This window comes from Bufo gargarizans, chromosome 3, assembly GCF_014858855.1.
Source record: "Bufo gargarizans isolate SCDJY-AF-19 chromosome 3, ASM1485885v1, whole genome shotgun sequence".
NCBI classification, from domain to species: Eukaryota; Metazoa; Chordata; class Amphibia; order Anura; family Bufonidae; genus Bufo; species Bufo gargarizans.
In genome coordinates, this window is record NC_058082.1 from 510,304,301 (window position 1) to 510,323,254 (window position 18,954).

The 18,954-nt window shown below is 43.2% G+C and overlaps 1 protein-coding gene across 1 annotated transcript in view; it reads right to left on the bottom strand.

The window, feature by feature from the left end:
- Positions 1-18,954, bottom strand: part of APOO (apolipoprotein O) — a 115,213-nt gene that overhangs the window by 17,429 nt on the left and 78,830 nt on the right. The window contains exons 6-8 of the mRNA XM_044283955.1: positions 16,229-16,320; positions 2,575-2,679; positions 208-290 (exon numbers count right to left, since the gene is read on the bottom strand). Of these exons, the coding sequence (XP_044139890.1) occupies positions 210-290; positions 2,575-2,679; positions 16,229-16,320 (278 nt within the window). The 3' untranslated portion in view covers positions 208-209. The remainder of the gene's footprint in view (positions 1-207; positions 291-2,574; positions 2,680-16,228; positions 16,321-18,954) is intronic.

Sequence of the window (18,954 nt, forward strand, 5' to 3'; positions counted from 1 at the left end):
AAGGGACATGTAACCAGGCTTCTATTGGCTAATGCAATGGTATATGCTAGAGAGCTGAGACCCGGTCTAAAACCTTCCTGGACACCTGATGTACCTGTGTGCCAAATTTCGTGATTGTAAATGTGACGGTGAAGATTACTTTAGTGGACATACATACACTCAGCTTTATATATATTATATATATATATATATATATATAAAACTCACCTTTACTTGGAGCTTTCAGTCTCTGGCTGTGTTCTGTCAGATGGTGATGGATCACTGCTTACGGCTTGGTCTGAACGCGCAGGCTTTAAAAGAAGAAAAATTACTTTTATTTTCTCTGACAATTTGAATACTGAAAATTTTATTTTACACTAGGCCTCAACTGTGGCCATTGTGTTCTTCTCTCAATGTGACATTTCCATTATACTTATGAATCGGAAATAACATGAAAATCCAATCACAAAGTAATAGCAGTTCTGCTTTTTCACATCCTAAGACAATTCATATTTCATTTAGCTGAACTTTACACAAAATATTTTCTGCAGCAATAATCATCCTACAAACTATTTCAAAAGAAAAAAAGCATTTATGGCATATCCACAGAATGTAAAGTGGTCGCCAGAGCTTGACTCTTGAGTGATTAGGGCCACCTCTCCATTAAAGTCTATGCAGATTATGGCATTTTTCAGAGGTAGATCTTGTTATGTATTTATGGCACAAGGGAAAGCCTGTTCACTACAATGACACCACAATTTTCCTTTTTTTTTGAAGAGCCACATTGCTGTTTGAGAAGGCAGTAAGAGATCATACTGCTGAGAGGGAGGGGAAGAGAGACTTCTGCTTGCACGGAAGATACCTCATGAATATTTTGCTGGAGTAGGCAGGAAACACTATTATTGGGAAATGGAAAGGGAAGGAGTCTGTCACTGGTCGATTCAGTGCTAAACTCTAAGCACAATGTCCTGTAGGGCTAGATTAGCTGAATGTAATGATGCCTTTCATTTAGTGACCCGTCGGTTCATTCTAGACAGAAAGTACTTTTAAGTGCACCAAGGGTAAGCCTAAGTCATTCTGTGCACCCTTGATCCTCTTGAGTTTCCTCTGCCAGCCGCTCCATCTTCATTGACAGGGCCAGGTGAGATAGCTATGCTAAAACCTAGCCCTGTCAATAAAGAAAGAGGTTGGCAGTTCTATAAATTGAGCACAGTGACCTTCAACTGGCAGAGAACTGTGGTGGCTGCACCTTGGAGAAAGGTTGCCCATTCCAAAGACTTGGGTTGTGACCAATAAGGCTTCACAGAAGGGACGATGACACTGGTGCCTATAGGAGTGCTAGTACATATGATGCTTATGTCATAGTGTTATTGCCTTCAAAGGCAGGGGTGAGATCATCATTAGTGTTGTTGGAGGTTCTACTCTGGACCTCTCCTGCACTCTTGCCTCAGCATCTGTCTACTAAAAACTGTTTATTCTAAAGGTTCCTGTACACAGGACGATACAGCAGCAGATTGTTGGAAAGGAAGCTGCTCGCTGGTGGCGGAGACTGCTGCATTTACTAATGCTATCGCTCGTCCCCATACTGACTTAGTTGTTTGCCGGCAGCAGATAGCGTTTACACAGCACAATCTGCAGCGGGCAAACTATTTTTGTGACCGCAGAAATGATCTATTAACAGAAACGCTCGTTCATTGGGTAATCGACGGTACATTTATACTGCCAGAGAATAGTTTCCAGGTAGCAGATCCCTGTTTAAAGAGGACCATATGCTGCCTATAAATGATGATTTTAGGTGCCTGCCAAATGATACGATTACCTGACAAACAAGCATTTTGCTCATTTGCCGGGTGATTGCAGATACCTTTACACAGCGGGATTATCAGGAATGATCACTTCTATACATGTTCATCCCCGGTAACTGACCCTGTGATCGGTCTGTGTAAAAGGATCTTAACTGAGAGTAAATTCACATTAGTAAGGACTAAAAGGTGGATTTAGGCGAGCACATAATCATTACGATTCAAACACAAGTGATGGAAGATGGACGAGAACTGTGGCATGTAAATGTATCTAACGATTGAGCGATCTGACCAAAAACGCTCGTTCAACGTCTGTTAAATCATTGATGCGAACAAGTATAATCATCGTTTGTCGTTATTGAATTGCATTATGTAAATGAGCATCGTGTGCATTCTTGATGATAAAAAACCCTGTGTAGGCAGGCGTATCAATGATATTACGATCGAAAAAAATAAAAAAAATTGACACGATAATCCTTTCATTTAAATGCAAGTTGTCTGCTAAAACAGCAGACAGGTAGTCGCTCGTGTCGGCGATCGCTTAAACGAGTATCGCTTGTCTAAATCCACCTTTAGTGTTTAAAGAAAAAAAGATCAGTAATATTGGATGTACATAGCAAGAGCATTAATAACTACCTGCCCATTTACATAAGCATACTAGCATTTTGCCCTCAGGTGACTTTTGCAGCAAGACCTTATAGAGGATGATAATGGCCTAGTAAATACAGTAATGCCAGTGTCTACATTGGTTTATTTTCATAGCTGTATAGCCTCCAGATAGATACAATCTTACCGTTTCATGTTTTTTGGACGATTTCTTTTTCCCACCATCTTTCCACAAAGACTCTAAAGTAACAAATCCTTGCAGACTCCAGTCATACAAGACAGTACCAGTGTCCTTGAAAGAACAAGTGCATACATTATTAAAACATTATACACAGCGCACCGGTATAAAGCACATCTGGTGAACCTTCACTATATAAGGCTACTTTCACACTAGCGTTTTTCCTGGATCCGGCAGGGCTCAGCAAAAACGCTACAGTTACTGATAATACAACCATCTGCATCCGTTATGAACAGATCTTTAACATACCTAAGACGTCATGAACTCCATATTGAAGGTCAATGGGGGATGGATCCGTTTTCTATTGTGTCAGAGAAAACCGATCCGTCCCCATTGACTTGCATTGTGGGTCATGACGGATCCGTCTTGCTCCGCATCCCAGGACGGAAAGCAAACCGCTGCATGCTGCCTGCGGTTTGCTCTCCAGTATGAGAACGGAACGGAATGCATTTTGGAGCATTCCGTTCTGTTCAGTTACATTTTGTCACCATTGACAATGAATGGGGACAAAATGGAAGCGTTTTTTTTTTCCTGTATTGAGACCCTATGATGGATATCAATACCGGAAAATATTAACGCTAGTGTGAAAGTAGCCTTAGACAAGTAGATCAGCAAGCGTTCCCTCCCAGCAATTGCTTGCTAGCTAGCGGAGGGGACCGCTGCTATTACATCAGGCAATTTCTTCTGCAGTATGGGGAGCAGCGATCACTATGCCACCGCTCGTCGCCATGCTGTACAGTGGTTTGCGGACGGCAGATCATAATTAGACATGCTTAAAAATCTGAACTGCCCGATGAACGAGCATTTCAAATTCAACAGAATACATGTGCCATCTGTGAGAGCTCTTCTATCTACTGAGAGAACACCAGGGTCTTTTTTTTCATCCAAAAAACCTAAAGGGGTTATCTCATGATTAATGAAAATCCGATATCATATAGTATGTGACAGTCTCGTTCTAACAAACTAAGCACCAGCGCTGTGCCTCACGGATCCAGAGATCTCCCCATTCATTGCTCTGCTATGTATTTCATCCTGGCAGGTTAGCGGGCATGCAAGTTCTCAGGGAGTGTGTCTTTCCTATTGCAGCTGGAGGCAGTTGTGGATGGAACTGAGCATGTGCGTCCACTTTAGTGAGCAGGACATACATGTATAGGGAAGTTTTACAGCCATTTTTGCGTCAGTGAAAATGGCAAAGATTTTATTGGATATGTGCTGCCTACATACTGCATGTCCATACAGCTTTTAGTTAGACATAGCATATAATAATAAAGGAGACTGGTAACATATAAAGCTATCATATAAAGGGGGCGTGGCCTGCACGCTGATGGCGCCGGTCGCATAGCGCGTCTGCTCCGGACCTAACATTTACACAGCGGCTCACAGCTACTACTACTGTGCTATTTCGCATCTTCCAGAAGCACAAGCTACTGTTCCGGCCATGGGGAAAGTTAAGAGGCGCCCTGCTCCTGCTAAACTGACGGAGTTCTTCGGAAAAGCGGCGGCGGCAGAGACTGGGCAGAGAGGGACGCCATCTCCGGCCTCTCGGGCGGGAACGCCGATACCACCTGTGTGCTACTCTGCAGATAAGCGCGGGCCTGAAAGGGAAGCCCTAGATCCTCCGATACTCACAGCAGATATTATGCGCTCTATGTTGGAGAGCCTGCGTGCTTCTATGAGGGAGGACATGCTGGGGCTGCTACAGGACCTCAAAGCGGACATACAGAGTGTAGGGGAGCGCACTTCCCACATGGAGGCAAAGATGGCTGAATTCGCCACATCCCACAACTCTCTGATTGATGCCCATGAGGCCATGGAGGAAGATATAGCCAAACTATCGGCAAAGCTTCAAGATTTGGAAGATAGAAACAGACGGAACAACGTCAGAATCCGAGGGATCCCGGAATCTGTGGAGGCGAATGAATTGGAGCACTTTTTGCAGCAACTTATTAAAGCGGCGTTGCCGGAATCTACAGAGAGAGATCTGATTATTGATCGCATCCATAGGGTGCCCAAGCCTAAAGGCCTTGATCCTTCATTGCCGCGTGACACCATTGCCAGGATCCACTTCTATACCGTCAAAGACGCGTTCCTGAGAATCCTGAGGCAGAATGCGACACCTTCGGACGAATTCAAAGGTATTGCGGTCTATGCAGACCTCTCTGCAGCTACCCTAGCGAAGAGAAGGGAGTTCGCCCAGATAACTGCAATTTTGCGGGATCAGCAAATAAAGTACCGTTGGGGCTTTCCGGTAAAGCTACTAGTCACTTACAATGGCGGCTTACAGATCTTTAATACACCGCAAGGGGCGATTAAGCTGCTGAGAGAGTGGGGTATCCAGTGCGATGTCAGGCGTACTGAGAAGGAGACCGCCTCGCGTCCAGACAAGATTCCTCCGGACCAATGTTAGTCCGCAGTAAGGAGCTGAAGCTCGTCTTCATTTTTGCCCCTTTTGGACTTGTTATTTGGGTCTCTTGACCTACATTAATCTGGTCGGGCTAATTAGGCCTTAATGACCACTTTACTGTTAACGTTTATCTTTAATTTTTTTGCTCATCTGTCTTTGTCTTATTTTGTTTCTGTACCGGTACTGCTGTCTATGTTGAATGTAATTTGTGCTGAGGTTGCACTTAATGCGGGGGGACCCCGCAAGATTGGGGGGAGATGTGAGTCACCTAGAGTTCAAAGATGTCAGAAATGGGGCTGAAGGTATTATCCTACAATGTGCGCGGCCTGAATTCCCCGTTTAGGCGCTCACAACTGTGGGCAGATGTATGCAAGAATAAGAGTGATGTTATCATGCTACAAGAAACGCATTTGCTGGTTACAGATGCATTTCGATGCAAGCATAAAAACTTCCCTGTTATACTCCACTCGCATACTAGGAAAAAGAAGGCAGCGGGGGTTCTTATTGGGGTGAGGGCTACAGTTAATTTTTCCCTTAAAAAATGTATAACGGACTCGGCTGGGAGGTATATAATTGTAATATGCATGCTTGACAGTAAGCCGTACACTTTGGTGTCTGTTTATGCCCCTAATGTCGGGCAGGTGGCCTTCTGCAGGAGGTTGTTCAATAAGGTGGAGAAAATGGCGGAGGGTGAGGTAATATTGGGTGGGGACTTTAATATACCGGTTAATGCAACCCTGGATTTTAAATCAGCTAAAGGGTGCCGAAGGGAGGAGCTTCAATCCACACTTTATGAATCTGCGTTTCATGATGTATGGCGTTACCAGCACAGTAACGAACGTGATTATACGTATATCTCTACTGCGCACCTGTCTCAGTCCCGCATTGATTATATTCTAGTCTCCAGAGGCCTCCTGCATAGGGTTACCAGGTCCGACATTGGGGGTGCGACATGGTCAGATCATGCCCCAGTTAGCATTGTCATAGATGTTGGTGTTCCGGATCTGCCCAGACCGCAATGGCGGATGAATTCTTATTTGCTTAAATGTCCGGACAGGGTGAAGGGGCTTGTAGATACCATGCAGGAATTCCTATTATTTAATGATCTTCCTGATACTAATGTAGATACCCTTTGGCTTACACATAAGGCATTTATGAGAGGGGTGTTATTACAAATGGCGGCGAGAATGAATAGGCGTAGAAATCAAGCAATACAAGACGCTCTTACCCGCCTAAAAATTGCGGAGCAATGTCATAAAGCAAGTAATAGCCCTAGTTCTTTGGAATCTCTGCAGGGGTGTAGGTCTGCCCTTAGAACCCTCCTTCTCTATAAACAGGAGCTAGGGATGAAACGGTTAAATTCAAATTTTTATCATACTGGAGATAGAGCGGGAGCGCTGTTAGCGCGCAGATTGAAATGTAAGGCCGAGGCTAGGATAACAAGCTTAAAGTACAAGGATAAAGTATACACGCACCCTCAGGAGATAACGGATGCGTTCGCATCGTATTACTCTTCGTTATATAATTTGCGCGCGGACGTTAACACTGTGCAACCAACTGAGGAGGCGATAACATCATTCCTGGATTCCCTTAGGTTACCTAAAGTGTCGGCAGCTGACATACATGGACTTAACAAGCCCTTCACCCCGGCAGAGATTCTGAAAGCCATTAAGTCCACCCCGTCTAACAAGGCCCCTGGTCCCGATGGCTTCCCGGCGGAATATTACAAAACGTTTCAGTTAACATTACTCCCCTACTTAACTAAACTATATAACTCATTTCTGCAGATGGGAAATATTCCGCCGGAAATGCTTAAGGCCACTGTAGTCACACTGCCCAAGCCAGGGAAATCCCCGGATGCTCCTGAAAACTTTAGGCCAATTTCTTTATTGAACGCTGACCTTAAATTGTTTGCGAAGTTACTTGCCACTCGTCTGAACGAGGTGTTACCAGCCCTAATTAATCAGGATCAGGTCGGCTTTGTGAAGGGAAGACAATGTAGGGACGGTACTAGAAAGATGATCGATCTGATTCAGATTGCTGGTTGGTCCAGGAGCCCTGCGATCTTTGTATCTCTAGACGCTGAAAAAGCGTTTGATAGGGTGCATTGGGGGTTCCTGGACCAAACCCTTAGAAAATTTGGGTTTGAGGGTCACTTTTTGAAAGCTGTCTTAGGGCTTTACACAGCACCTAGCGCGAGTGTTCTGGCGTCGGGTTTCCTGTCTACCCCCTTCACGATTACCAACGGGACTAGGCAAGGGTGCCCGCTGTCACCCCTGATATTCGCACTGGTGATGGAGCCCATGGCGGAGAAGATGCGCAATTGCGCGCGGATATCGGGGATCACAGCGGGGGAATATTCGCACTGCATAGGACTGTATGCTGACGATGTCATTTTGACGTTGACTAATCCTCTGACCTCATTACCGGCTGCGTTGGAAATCCTGGATCAGTATTCCTGCATCTCATACTATAAATTAAATGTTAGTAAAACCAATGTGCTTCCCATCAATGTACCTGCCAGCTTGCAGCAGGTCCTAAGTGATAAGTACCCCTTTCATTGGGCATCTGAATCGATAAGATATTTGGGAGTGGAGCTAACCAACTCAACAGCGGACATGATCTCGCTTAATCATAAATTGCTTAGAGCGGAGTTACAAAAGGATTACGCTAAATATAGCAAAGTGTTACTTTCATGGATAGCTAGAATAAATATAGTAAAGATGATGATACTCCCTAAGATCTTATACGTATTCCGATGTATACCATTAAAAATCCCTAGAGTTCACATTAAGAAATTGCAGGACGACATGCTGGGGTTCATTTGGGGGGGAGCCCACCCTAGAATTGGTAAACAATCGCTATTCCCAGCTCTTCGCAAGGGGGGCTTGGGGGTTCCTGACCTCCATAAGTATTATATGGCTAATCTACTGGATCAGTCTATGGAATGGTGGTCCCCTTCCTCGTCACATAAATGGCTAGTGATAGAAGAGGTTTATGTTAAAAGGAGATCTTTGAAATCTCTGTTGGCGGCATACTTATTAAAGCCTTTTATTTTCCCCATGCCACTGGACACGATGCAAGCTACCATATTTGCTTGGGCTCATATGTTCAAGAATAAAACGCCCTTTCCTATTGTGAAGAAGCAGTTCCCCTTATCAGTAGTGGAATATCATATCCCCACGCTTCAAGTCACAGGATGGCTGAATTGCGGAATAGATACATTAGGGTGTATATTTGAAAAATCTGTCCTAAACTCCTTTGAGTCCCTGCACAATAACTTTAAATTACCAAACTCTGCATTTTATCAATATCTTCAGATACGTCACTTTCTCTCATCACTTGCCATAGACTCGGTGGTAAGAGTGCGAGACCCTCTTGCCAAGCTTCTAGGTGTGGAGGTCCATCCCCATTCCAGCCTATCCTTTTGGTACTCGTTAATGCAGACTCCGGAGGGAGAGGGTAAGAAACCCTTCATGTCTAGATGGGAGGCTGAAATGGGGAAGGAATTCACGGTAGAAAGGTGGAATGACGCGCTTTTTTGGTCCATTAAGTCCTCGAAATGCATAAACCATGCTGAGCAGAGTAGAAAAATTCAGTTACGATGGTATCTCACCCCCAACAGAATAGCTCATTCTAACCCAGAATACTCACCTCTATGTTGGAGGGGGTGTGGACAGATTGGTACGCCGTACCATATGTGGTGGAGCTGTGCTGCTTTGACCCAATTTTGGATCTCAATGGCAAAAATATTGGAAGAAGTCACGGGAATTAAGGGTATGTTGACCCCAGAGTTGGCGATCCTCAGCATAGGTCTAGGGGATTTGCCCATCGAAAGCAGGATCATAGTAGCTAGAATTCTCTCAGCGGCAAGAACGGTAATTGCTCGCCAATGGAAGAGTCTAAAGTCCCTATCAACTGGAGAGGTCATTGGGTTGGTTAATTACCATATGCAGTGTGAATTCACCTTCGCCTCATCTATAAAGACTAGAATCGGAACGCATAATTCATGGCTACTTTGGTTATCTAGCACTTATGCAGGTTTCACTTCCCCATTATCTGTTGTGATCTATGGGATAACATGTAAATGGGGTGTGATTCCTAGCTGAATTGCGTAGGGGGAGCAGTATGCAGGGTTCTGCCTTAGAGTATATGGTGCATACTCAGTTAGCACTTTATATTGGGAACAGTACTGGTACCTTTTTGTATTTACTTTTGTATTATTTTTGTGTTATTATTATTATTATTTTGTCTACCATGTCATTATTGTTTATACTGTATGTCTTATTATTTCTGTATATGTAAAATTATTCTTGCTTGATATGCATGATGGTAAACTGAGCCATTTACAATATACTTTTCAATAAAAATCTATTGTTGAAAAAATAAAGCTATCATATAAATGTTAAAGCACGCTACCAAAGTTTTACACAAAGATTCACTGGTATAATAATTCAGCGTATAAAATCTAAAGTAAATGAAATGTCTGAATTTTTCTGCAGATGCCCATGTGTAACATTCCCCCTACAGCACGACATGGTATACCAGATCTGATCCAGCCAACATGAGTTTGGCGTCGCACATCATGTATGAGGCACACGACTGTACAATAGAAAATTATTGACCAAGTGTACACGAGGAAGTAACGTCCATATGTTATAAATATCACATCTCCCTCCTCAGATGGTAAGTATTTAGATACGTTATTGAGCCTCATTTACCGTATTAAAACTAAAAACAGCTTTCTCTTGTAAAAAATAAAGAGGCAAATAAATAACTGGGTGTCATTTAGACAGCTACATCACTGTACTGCCCAGATGTACTATAGCAGTGAATCAGATATACTGTAGCAGGCCGCTCCGAGGGCTTGCTGGGCTTTATTTCATTAACGCAAAGCAGTTTCTATCCCTGATGGTATTTTGCGCAAATGACTTCAATAAGGAAAAGATCCACCAGAGAAATCAGCATATACTTAGCATTCAGCTCTGTGATTGAAGAGTTAGACCTCTTTCCCACAACTGTGTCCGTGACGTCAATGTGTCATCACATCAGAAATGGTAGGTGAAAACCACTGACATAACATGGATGCTATGCTAGACTTCAGTGGCCATGTTTGGCCCTGCATCACAGACCAAAGTAGTGCATGTCTCCGTTGTTCTTCTACTGACCCATGGTCAGTGAAAGAACAAGGATGTGATGAAGAAACACACTAAAATCAATGGATACATGTTCCCCGAGGACAGCACACCTCCTCAATTTACTGATGTGTGAAAGAAGCCTTAGACTGAGGCTACACTTAGACTTTTTGTAGAACATTTGCTTGACAGCTGCAGTGCACAAAGGGAATACAAAGCCATATATTGCTTTAGACTAGTCTAGGTGAAGCCCCAGCCTCAGTGCCATTTTAAACCACCAGGTGACCAGGCAAATTATAAGGGAACAAACGTATGGATGAACATTTGTGGTCAATGTAAATGTGCCGGCGATCGGGGGTCAAACGAGCAGACACAAGTGGGCAGTCTAATGTTTGAATACTCTGAGAAAAAAAGAGAAGTTCCTCTGTTCTGTAATTGCATTTCTTTGAATGCTTTGTATTTTACGTTTCACACAGTATAAGAGGTTTTGTGAGGTCGGGAAGTGCCTTCACCATTCATCCGCCTGGATTGTACACCACAATCTTTGTCTACTACTAGACTCAAAGGGGTTTCCCCATTAATGTACAGTAATTAGGGTAAATGAATCGATATTTCAATGTTTCGTCTTGCACTGGATCATAGCTATTCTCTTACAGATACTCCATAGGTCTTCTTTATTAATTTATCCCCCCCCCCACGCAAGCTTTTGGTGGTCACAAATGTGCAATTATCTTTCATAGTTCTCTTCTAGCAGTGCTTACTGGTGCTTCTGTACATACATGAGGACCAACTGTGATGTCCTCGACGTTATGAAGCTTCATCCATCATGAGGCCGTATGGAAGACAGCACACAGGATTGAGTGAAAGCAGCACAATGCAGAAGTCCGGGCATTGCAAGAGGAAAGGAAAATGCTAAAATGCTTGTTTTTCATTTAATCTTGTACAGTTTTAAATAGCCTTTAAGTGAACTTATATTTCGAGACATTCTTCTCCATAAGAAATGAAACTCCCTATTAGGTCCTGACAGTGACTCAAAGTAAAACTAAATTGACTGTATATTAAGCTGGGCACGAATAAAATACCACTGAACAAATAGTGCTTTCTTCCAGCGCATGAGACAATTAGTATTTTGTCTGTTGGCAGATATGCTGTGCACAGAGTTCTCTTCATTCTATATCAATGGGCTGTATGAAACCCACTTGGAGCTAGAATAAGCAAAGTCATAATCAAGCCAAGTCTCCCTGTCTATCTTCATCACGTGGAAGGTTTACTCATTCATACTGTAATTGCATGTAGGGTTTGATAGAACAGGAAAAGATGGATGTTATTCTCTAAACAAGTATAAAACAAAAAACTAAGAACTGAATTCATCAGATGAAGCCTAGAAACTAAACTATTAATAAGCTGTGAGGTCCTGCTTCAGTCATAGAAGGATCTTTGTGTGTCGAGCAGTCAGGCCAGAGAAGACACCTGTGCAGGCAAAACACATCCATTATTTCTGGGCACATCAGCAGTACTCACTGACCATGAATGAAGCTCCTCTCCATGAAGTTGTTGGAAATTCCAGTAAGAAATGACTTTTTTCTTAAGGTGCCCATACACATTAGTCTAAAGTTGATCAAAATGGACGATTTCAACCAAAATGAACATCCGTTGGGGGAAATTTAACAACGAACGATCATTTTAGCAGAGTGATGACAGCCCAACAACATCTGAAAAGAAGTCAGCTGTTTTTAATATTTTTGTCTGATAGTCGGACAAAAGATCTGTTCTTCAATATTTTTCTTTGAAATAATTTTTGTCCATCGCCCGGTTTCACTGAACATGTAGGGCCAGTTTGAGCCACTCTAATGGCCAATATGGACCATAGCTGTGTCTTCACCAAATGTTTGTTTGTTCAACCATCAACCAAATTCTGTCTAATGGCTGTGTTACACTGCTAGATATAGCAGACGATTGTCAGGAAGAAAGCATTGCTAATCCCCATACAGAATCATTATTTGCGGGTAGCAGTGCGTGGTTAGATGGCATGATTGGCTTCTGGCAAACAATGATTTTGCATTGTGAGAGCATAAAATATGTGATTACCCGATGAAAAAGTGTTTGCCCGTTCATCGGGTAATCGGTGGCACCCAGAGGTCGCAATAACGCCTGTACAAGCATCATAGACGCTTGTTCAGGCTGTTTTACTCCCTAAAAAAACTCTAAGGCATACCAATACGCTTTAGACTTTTCCCTGTCTTTCATCAGCGCAGGGCGTGCTGTGAACGGCACAGGCAGCGCACCGATGCTGCCTGTGCCTGCAATAACCAATAGCAAAACTCCATACAGTAAGAAGAAACATAGAAACATAGATAAGAACCATTTGGCCCATCTAGTCTGCCCAATATACTAAATACTATGAATAGCCCCTGGCCCTATCTTATATGAAGGATGGCCTTATGCCTATCCCATGCATGCTTAAACTCCTTCACTGTATTTGCAGCTACCACTTCTGCAGGAAGGCTATTCCATGCATCCACTACTCTCTCAGTAAAGTAATACTTCCTGATATTACTTTTAAACCTTTGCCCCTCTAATTTAAAACTATGTCCTCTCGTAGCAGTTTTTCTTCTTTTAAATATTCTCTCCTCTTTTACCTTGTTGATTCCCTTTATGTATTTAAAAGTTTCTATCATATCCCCTGTCTCGTCTTTCTCCCAAGCTATACATGTTAAGGTCCTTTAATCTTTCCTGGTAAGTTTTATCCTGCAATCCATGTACCAGTTTAGTAGCTCTTCTCTGTAACTCTCTCCAAAGTATCAATATCCTTCTGGAGATATGGTCTCCAGTACTGAGCACAATACTCCAAATGAGGTCTCACTAGTGCTCTGATAGAGCGCCATGAGCACCTCCCTCTTTCTACTAGTAATGCCTCTCCCTATACACCCAAGCATTCTGCTAGCATGTCCTGCTGCTCTATGACATTGTCTGCCTACCTTTAGGTCTTCTGAAATAATGACCCCTAAATCCCTTTCCTCAGATACTGAGGTTAGGACTGTATCACTGATTTTATATTCTGCTCTTGGGTTTTTACGTCCCAGGTGAATTATCTTGCACTTATCAACATTAAATCTTAGTTGCCAGATTTTGACCATTCCTCTAGTTTTCCTAAATCCTTTTCCATTTGGTGTATCCCTCCAGGAACATCAACCCGGTTACAAATCTTTGTGTCATCAGCAAAAAGACCTTAACCTTACCATCGAGGCCGTCTGCAATTTTGCTGATAATACACATACACTGCACCACACACATCACACAATTGCGGACAAGAATAGGCAGTTCTATGGGGGCAATTTGCGGATCCGCAATGCACTACAGACGTGTGAATAGACCCGTAGGAATATTTCCTGCTCATAAAAAGCGCTGATCAATTAAATTGCAAGTTGATTGCTGCTCTTTTAGTTTTATTCACATGGAACCAGTGGCGTAGATGGAAAACTAAGGGCCCCGTAGCAAGGATAAAAGCAGGCCGCCGACACTTGACTGAAGGGTTTCTACCTAAACCCCTTTCAGTGACCCTTGGGCCATTTTTCCACTGCCTCATTTGCTAAAAGTTGTTCCTCTAGAGGGTAGAGTCCTGACCAAGTTTTCACTTTCAGTAGAAGAGGAGATAATCCCAACTAAGACTGGGCCCCCTCTTGTCCTGGGCCCCAAGCAGTCGCATGGTCTGCCGCTATGGTAGTTACGCCCCTGTATTAATACTGTAATAATGCTTGAACAATTGACGCGATCATCTGGTCATATGCAGGTTCATTATTGTAGGCAGCACACCCTCATTTACATGGGGTAATGTGCTGCCAGCAACAGATGATCCTAATGTCTGCATAAAAGATGCAATCAACTGATAAATGAATGTCTGACCAGCAGACATGTTTACACGATGCAATTATCGGGAATGAAAGTTCATAGGACATATAAAAGGGTCTTTAGCTCTGGGTTTTCCCAGTGTAAAGCTTAGCTCCAGCTAAGGTCAACAATTACAACTGCTAAAGCCACAAATCCTATTTTTTTTTTACTAATTTAAACAAAAACCTCTTCCAAAGTCATGACTGTATCTTCTTTGCCATCCCACCCCACTGATTGGCATACGACCGTTTTGGAATCTCACTGAAAATATGCAGTGTTTGAGCTTCAAATTTTCTATAAAATCACACAGTTGAGCAGCAAGGGCACTTCAGCTGAGATGATAAATGTGCAAAGTGAATTACAGTGAGGAACTGAAGTATTTGAACACCCTGCGATTTTGCAAGTTCTCCCACTTAGAAATCATGGAGGGATCTGAAATTCACATTGTAGGTGCATTCCCATTCTGAGAGACAGAATTTAAAAAATAATTCAGAGAATCACATTGTATGATTCTTAAAGAATGTATTTGTCTTGCACTGCTGAACATAAATATTTGAACACCTGAGAAAATCAGTGTTAATATTTGGTACAGAAGCCTTTGTTTGCAATTACAGAGGTCAAACGTTTCCTGTAGTTCTTGACCAGGTTTGCACACACTGCAACAGGGATTTTGGCCCACTCCTCCTCTAGATCTGTCAGGTTTCGGGGCTGTCGCTGAGCAACACAGAGTTTCAGCTCCCTCCAAAGACGTTCTATTGGATTTAGGTCTGGAGACTGGCTAGGCCACTCCAGAATCTTGATATGCTTCTTACGGAGCCACTCCTCGGTTATCCTGGCTGTGTGCTTTGGGTCGTTGTCATGTTGGAAAACCCAGCCACGACCCATCTTCAATGCTCTGACTGAGGGAAGGAGGTTGTTGCTCAAAATCTCGCAATAAATGGCCCTATTCATCCTCTCCTTAGTACAGTGCAGACCTCCTGTCCCCTTCGCAGAAAAGCACCCCCAATGCATGATGTTACCACCCCATGCTTCACGGTAGGGATGGTGTTCTTGGGATGCAACTTTAGACGGGCCTGGACATGTGATGACTTGAGCAGAGGAACCTTCCATGCAATGCATGATTTGAAACCATGACGGCGTAGTGTTCTACCGACAGTGACCTTTGAAACTGTGGTCCCAGCTCTCTTCAAGTCATTGACCAGCTCCTCCCTTGTAGTTCTGGGCTGATTCCTCACTTTTCTTATCATCAGTAATACCCCACGAGGTGAGATCTTGCATGGAGCCCCAGTCCGAAGGGACACTGACAGTCGTCTTTAGCCTCTTCCATTTTCTAACAATTGTTCCAACAGTTGATCTATTTTCACCAAGCTGCTTGGCGATTGCCCCGTAGCCTTTTACAGCCTTGTGGAGGTCCACAATTCTGTCTCTGGTGTCTTTTGACAGTAGTAGTTGGCGTCTGACTGACACTAGGGTGGACAGGGGTCTTTAAAGAGCTCAGACAGGTGCTACTAAGTTAGATTAATGAGTGGAGTAGAGGTAGACTTTTTAAAAGGCACAGTAACAGGTCTTTGAGAGCCAAAATTCTTGCTGTTTCTCAGGTGTTCAAATACTTATGTTCAGCAGTGCAAGACAAATACATTCTTTGAAAATCATACAATGTGATTTCCAGAATTTCTTTTATTTTTTGTTCTGTCTCTCAGAGTAGAAATGCACCAACAATGTGAATTTCAGACCCCTCCATGATTTCTAAGTGGGAGAACTTGCAAAATCGCAGGGTGTTCAAATACTTCTGTTCCTCACTGTATACACAGGAATACAAACGTTATCACTTTATTACAGTAGCTGAAAGTGGCCATGTTACATTAGAAGTTCCATTATGAACGAGTTATGTGTATCCCAGTTTCATGTTAACAACTGCATTTTACCAAAGGCTAGTGAACTGTATTGAATGCAGAAATGATCTAGTGTGTCATATATAAGACTTCCCTAATATGCTGCAATGCATTGCCCTGTACAGCTGCTGCTAAACTTCTGACTATAAAAGGTCAGAATATGACCAAGAAGACTAAGCAAATAACATTTGTGCTCCTAGTGGAGAAAATCTAAACTGCAGTTTCTTAAAACACACCTACTGTAGGAAGTTTCAAAGATATAACCCACAAGAAATAAGTCTTACCTTGGCAATTGTAGCCGCTTGCTGGGGATAATAGAGGGAGGCACCAATTCCGATAAATCCAAGTGGATATATTATTTTCTTTATCCTTGAACCTGATGGTGACAATAAAAAAAGGTAAAGAAAGGGATGCAAATGAACTCTTAACAAGCTCCGCCTCTAATGCCACCAGATGTAAGGCACCTATCCTATAAGTCAATGTTCAACCCTATAAATAGGCCTTGAGACGACTTGGATATTAAATAAGCCAGCACCTCATCTGCAGACAGCTGCTTCGAGGGGATTGCCCGTGATCAGTGCAGAGCAGAGAGTACTAGGCTTAACTGGGTGAGAGGCCTAAGTCAGGATTTGAGGGGTACCATCTCTACTTGGGGAGAGAGAATCTTAATTGTCGTGAAGAGACTTATAGGCCATACATGCCCCTCTGGAATTCTGGGAAGAAAGGGAAGCAAATGAGCTCTTAACAAGTTCTGCTGTTGACCCTATTTGGACCACAGAAGAAAGATGAACTAATATGATGCAATAGGATTGGAGGATTTTTCAGCTTAAAAAGTAATAACACCTTTGCACTGAAGTATATTATTTAATTGTTTCCTAGCTTCCAAATTAAGGAGCTTTCTCAACAGTGCTCATTAAACATGTCCCATCATTTTACTGCTGTAGAGCGTTTGTAAGACCTACATCTAGCTAGCTGCCCTACTAGATCTAAATGTCAGCGTGCTGCTCCTGGCTTCACCCACACTCTCTATTCTCTCTTTGTTAGAGATAGTAACAAGGAGGGAGGGAGAGAAGGAAAAGGCATTCATGGAGGGCAGATCACACAGGTTGCAGATAGAGAGGAAAGCACACATGATTTAGCTAGCAGGAGGAAGGGGTGAACCACACAGGCTGTGTAAAAGTGTAGTGAGAAAGTACAGACAACAGAAGGTTGTAGTCAATAGAGTCTATTCAGAGTAGACCATGGTCTTGTTACCAGTGGGTACCTCAGGGATCTGTTCTGGGACTCATATTGTTTAATATCTTTATTAACGAAATTGCAGAAGGCCTCAATGGTAAGGTGTGTCTTTTTGCTGATGACACAAAGATTTGTAACAGGGTTTATGTTTCTGGAGGGATACACCAAATGGAAAAGGATTTAGGAAAACTAGAGGAATGGTCAAAAATCTGGCAACTAAAATTTAATGTTGATAAGTGCAAGATAATGCACATGGGGCGTAAAAACCCAAGAGCAGAATATAAAATCAGTGATACAGTCCTAACCTCAGTATCTGAGGAAAGGGATTTAGGGGTCATTATTTCAGAAGACTTAAAGGTAGGCGGCCAATTTTAATAGGCTTTTAATATATTCTTGGGAGTAGCGGCATGACGTGAAGACGCCGACGTGCCGCGCTCCTGCCCCCCTCCCCTTCCCCTGTGAACCATGAGCCGCGGCGTCTGAAAGACAGCGCCGGATAACACTTGGCCTTAACCGGACGCCCTGGAGCCGAAGTAAGGGTTCGAGATGGTTGTGATCCCTGCGCTCCTTGCCGGCATATGGATACAGGTTCGGATGAAATAAGGCGGCCGTGGTGAGCTGGCAATGCACATCCTTATGAGTGGTGCGGTGCTGCTCCCCCCCCCCCCCCTCCTTAGTGGTTGGAGGCTGTAGACGGGAATGCGCACTCGGTGGGTGGCGGAGGAAGAGAAGCGGAGAAACCACAGGTACCTTCTTGTCTTCAGGTGGCTTTTGAATGCATGTACAATCCGGGCCCCCTAGCGCAGAGAGCGCTGATAAACTATAAGGCCATGTAATGTCTTTTTGGAAGACGCAGCCGTAGTGGAAAAGGGCCCCAGCAGCAACATATATCACATGAGGAGACGGTGGAGTGGCGAAGGCAGCTGGTGGCAAAAGGTGGAGGGGGTTAAAAGATAAGCGGCACCGCAGGAATACCTGGGACCTATATTGCTGACTTTAGTGCTCCGTTTAAAAACCTTCAAATATCTGCAAACACCTGACATGGACCTTAAAGCGGGGGGAAGTAGAGGGGATTAAAACCTGCAGGGCCCCTTGCTGAAATAGCCTACAAGACTGGGGGGAATAAATAAATAAATAAAACAATAAATAAATAAAAATTGGGGTACCCCCAGCATACATCTGTAAGGCCCCTTGGATTTACGTACATGTGCATTATATCCCATCCCCATGTACTGGGACTACTCTACCCTTACTTTAGGAGTGCAAGCGCATCTACAGTTTATTGGTTCGGGGACTGGAAAAGATGGTCTAGTGACTTTCTTCCTTGTCCGTTGAATGCAAACACAATGTGATGAACTTTTGAATGTACCTTATATTTATACGTAACCAGAAGAACTTTGGACTATATTATGCATTTTTCTTCCACCTTAGCAACTACATTTAAGTTTATATTTAAGTACTAAGTCTCTAGATGGACTGCTGATTGTATCTTTACTTGTGGAGGAGGGCACCGCTTGTCGGATATATACGTAACCGGATGAACTACGGACTACATTACGTATTCTCTTTCCACCTCAGCAACTTATATTGTTTTATGTATATTATATTAAGTGTTATGTATTGATTTTTTCCTTTTATTTTTTTTGTGTTTTGTGAGATTGCCCTCGGTTTCTGTTGGGGGGGTTGTAGTCATGCCTCCAAAGGGTGTAAACCGAAGATCTGTTGGTACCTCCTCGCCGGGAGGTACAACAACTAGCATGGAGAAATATCTTAG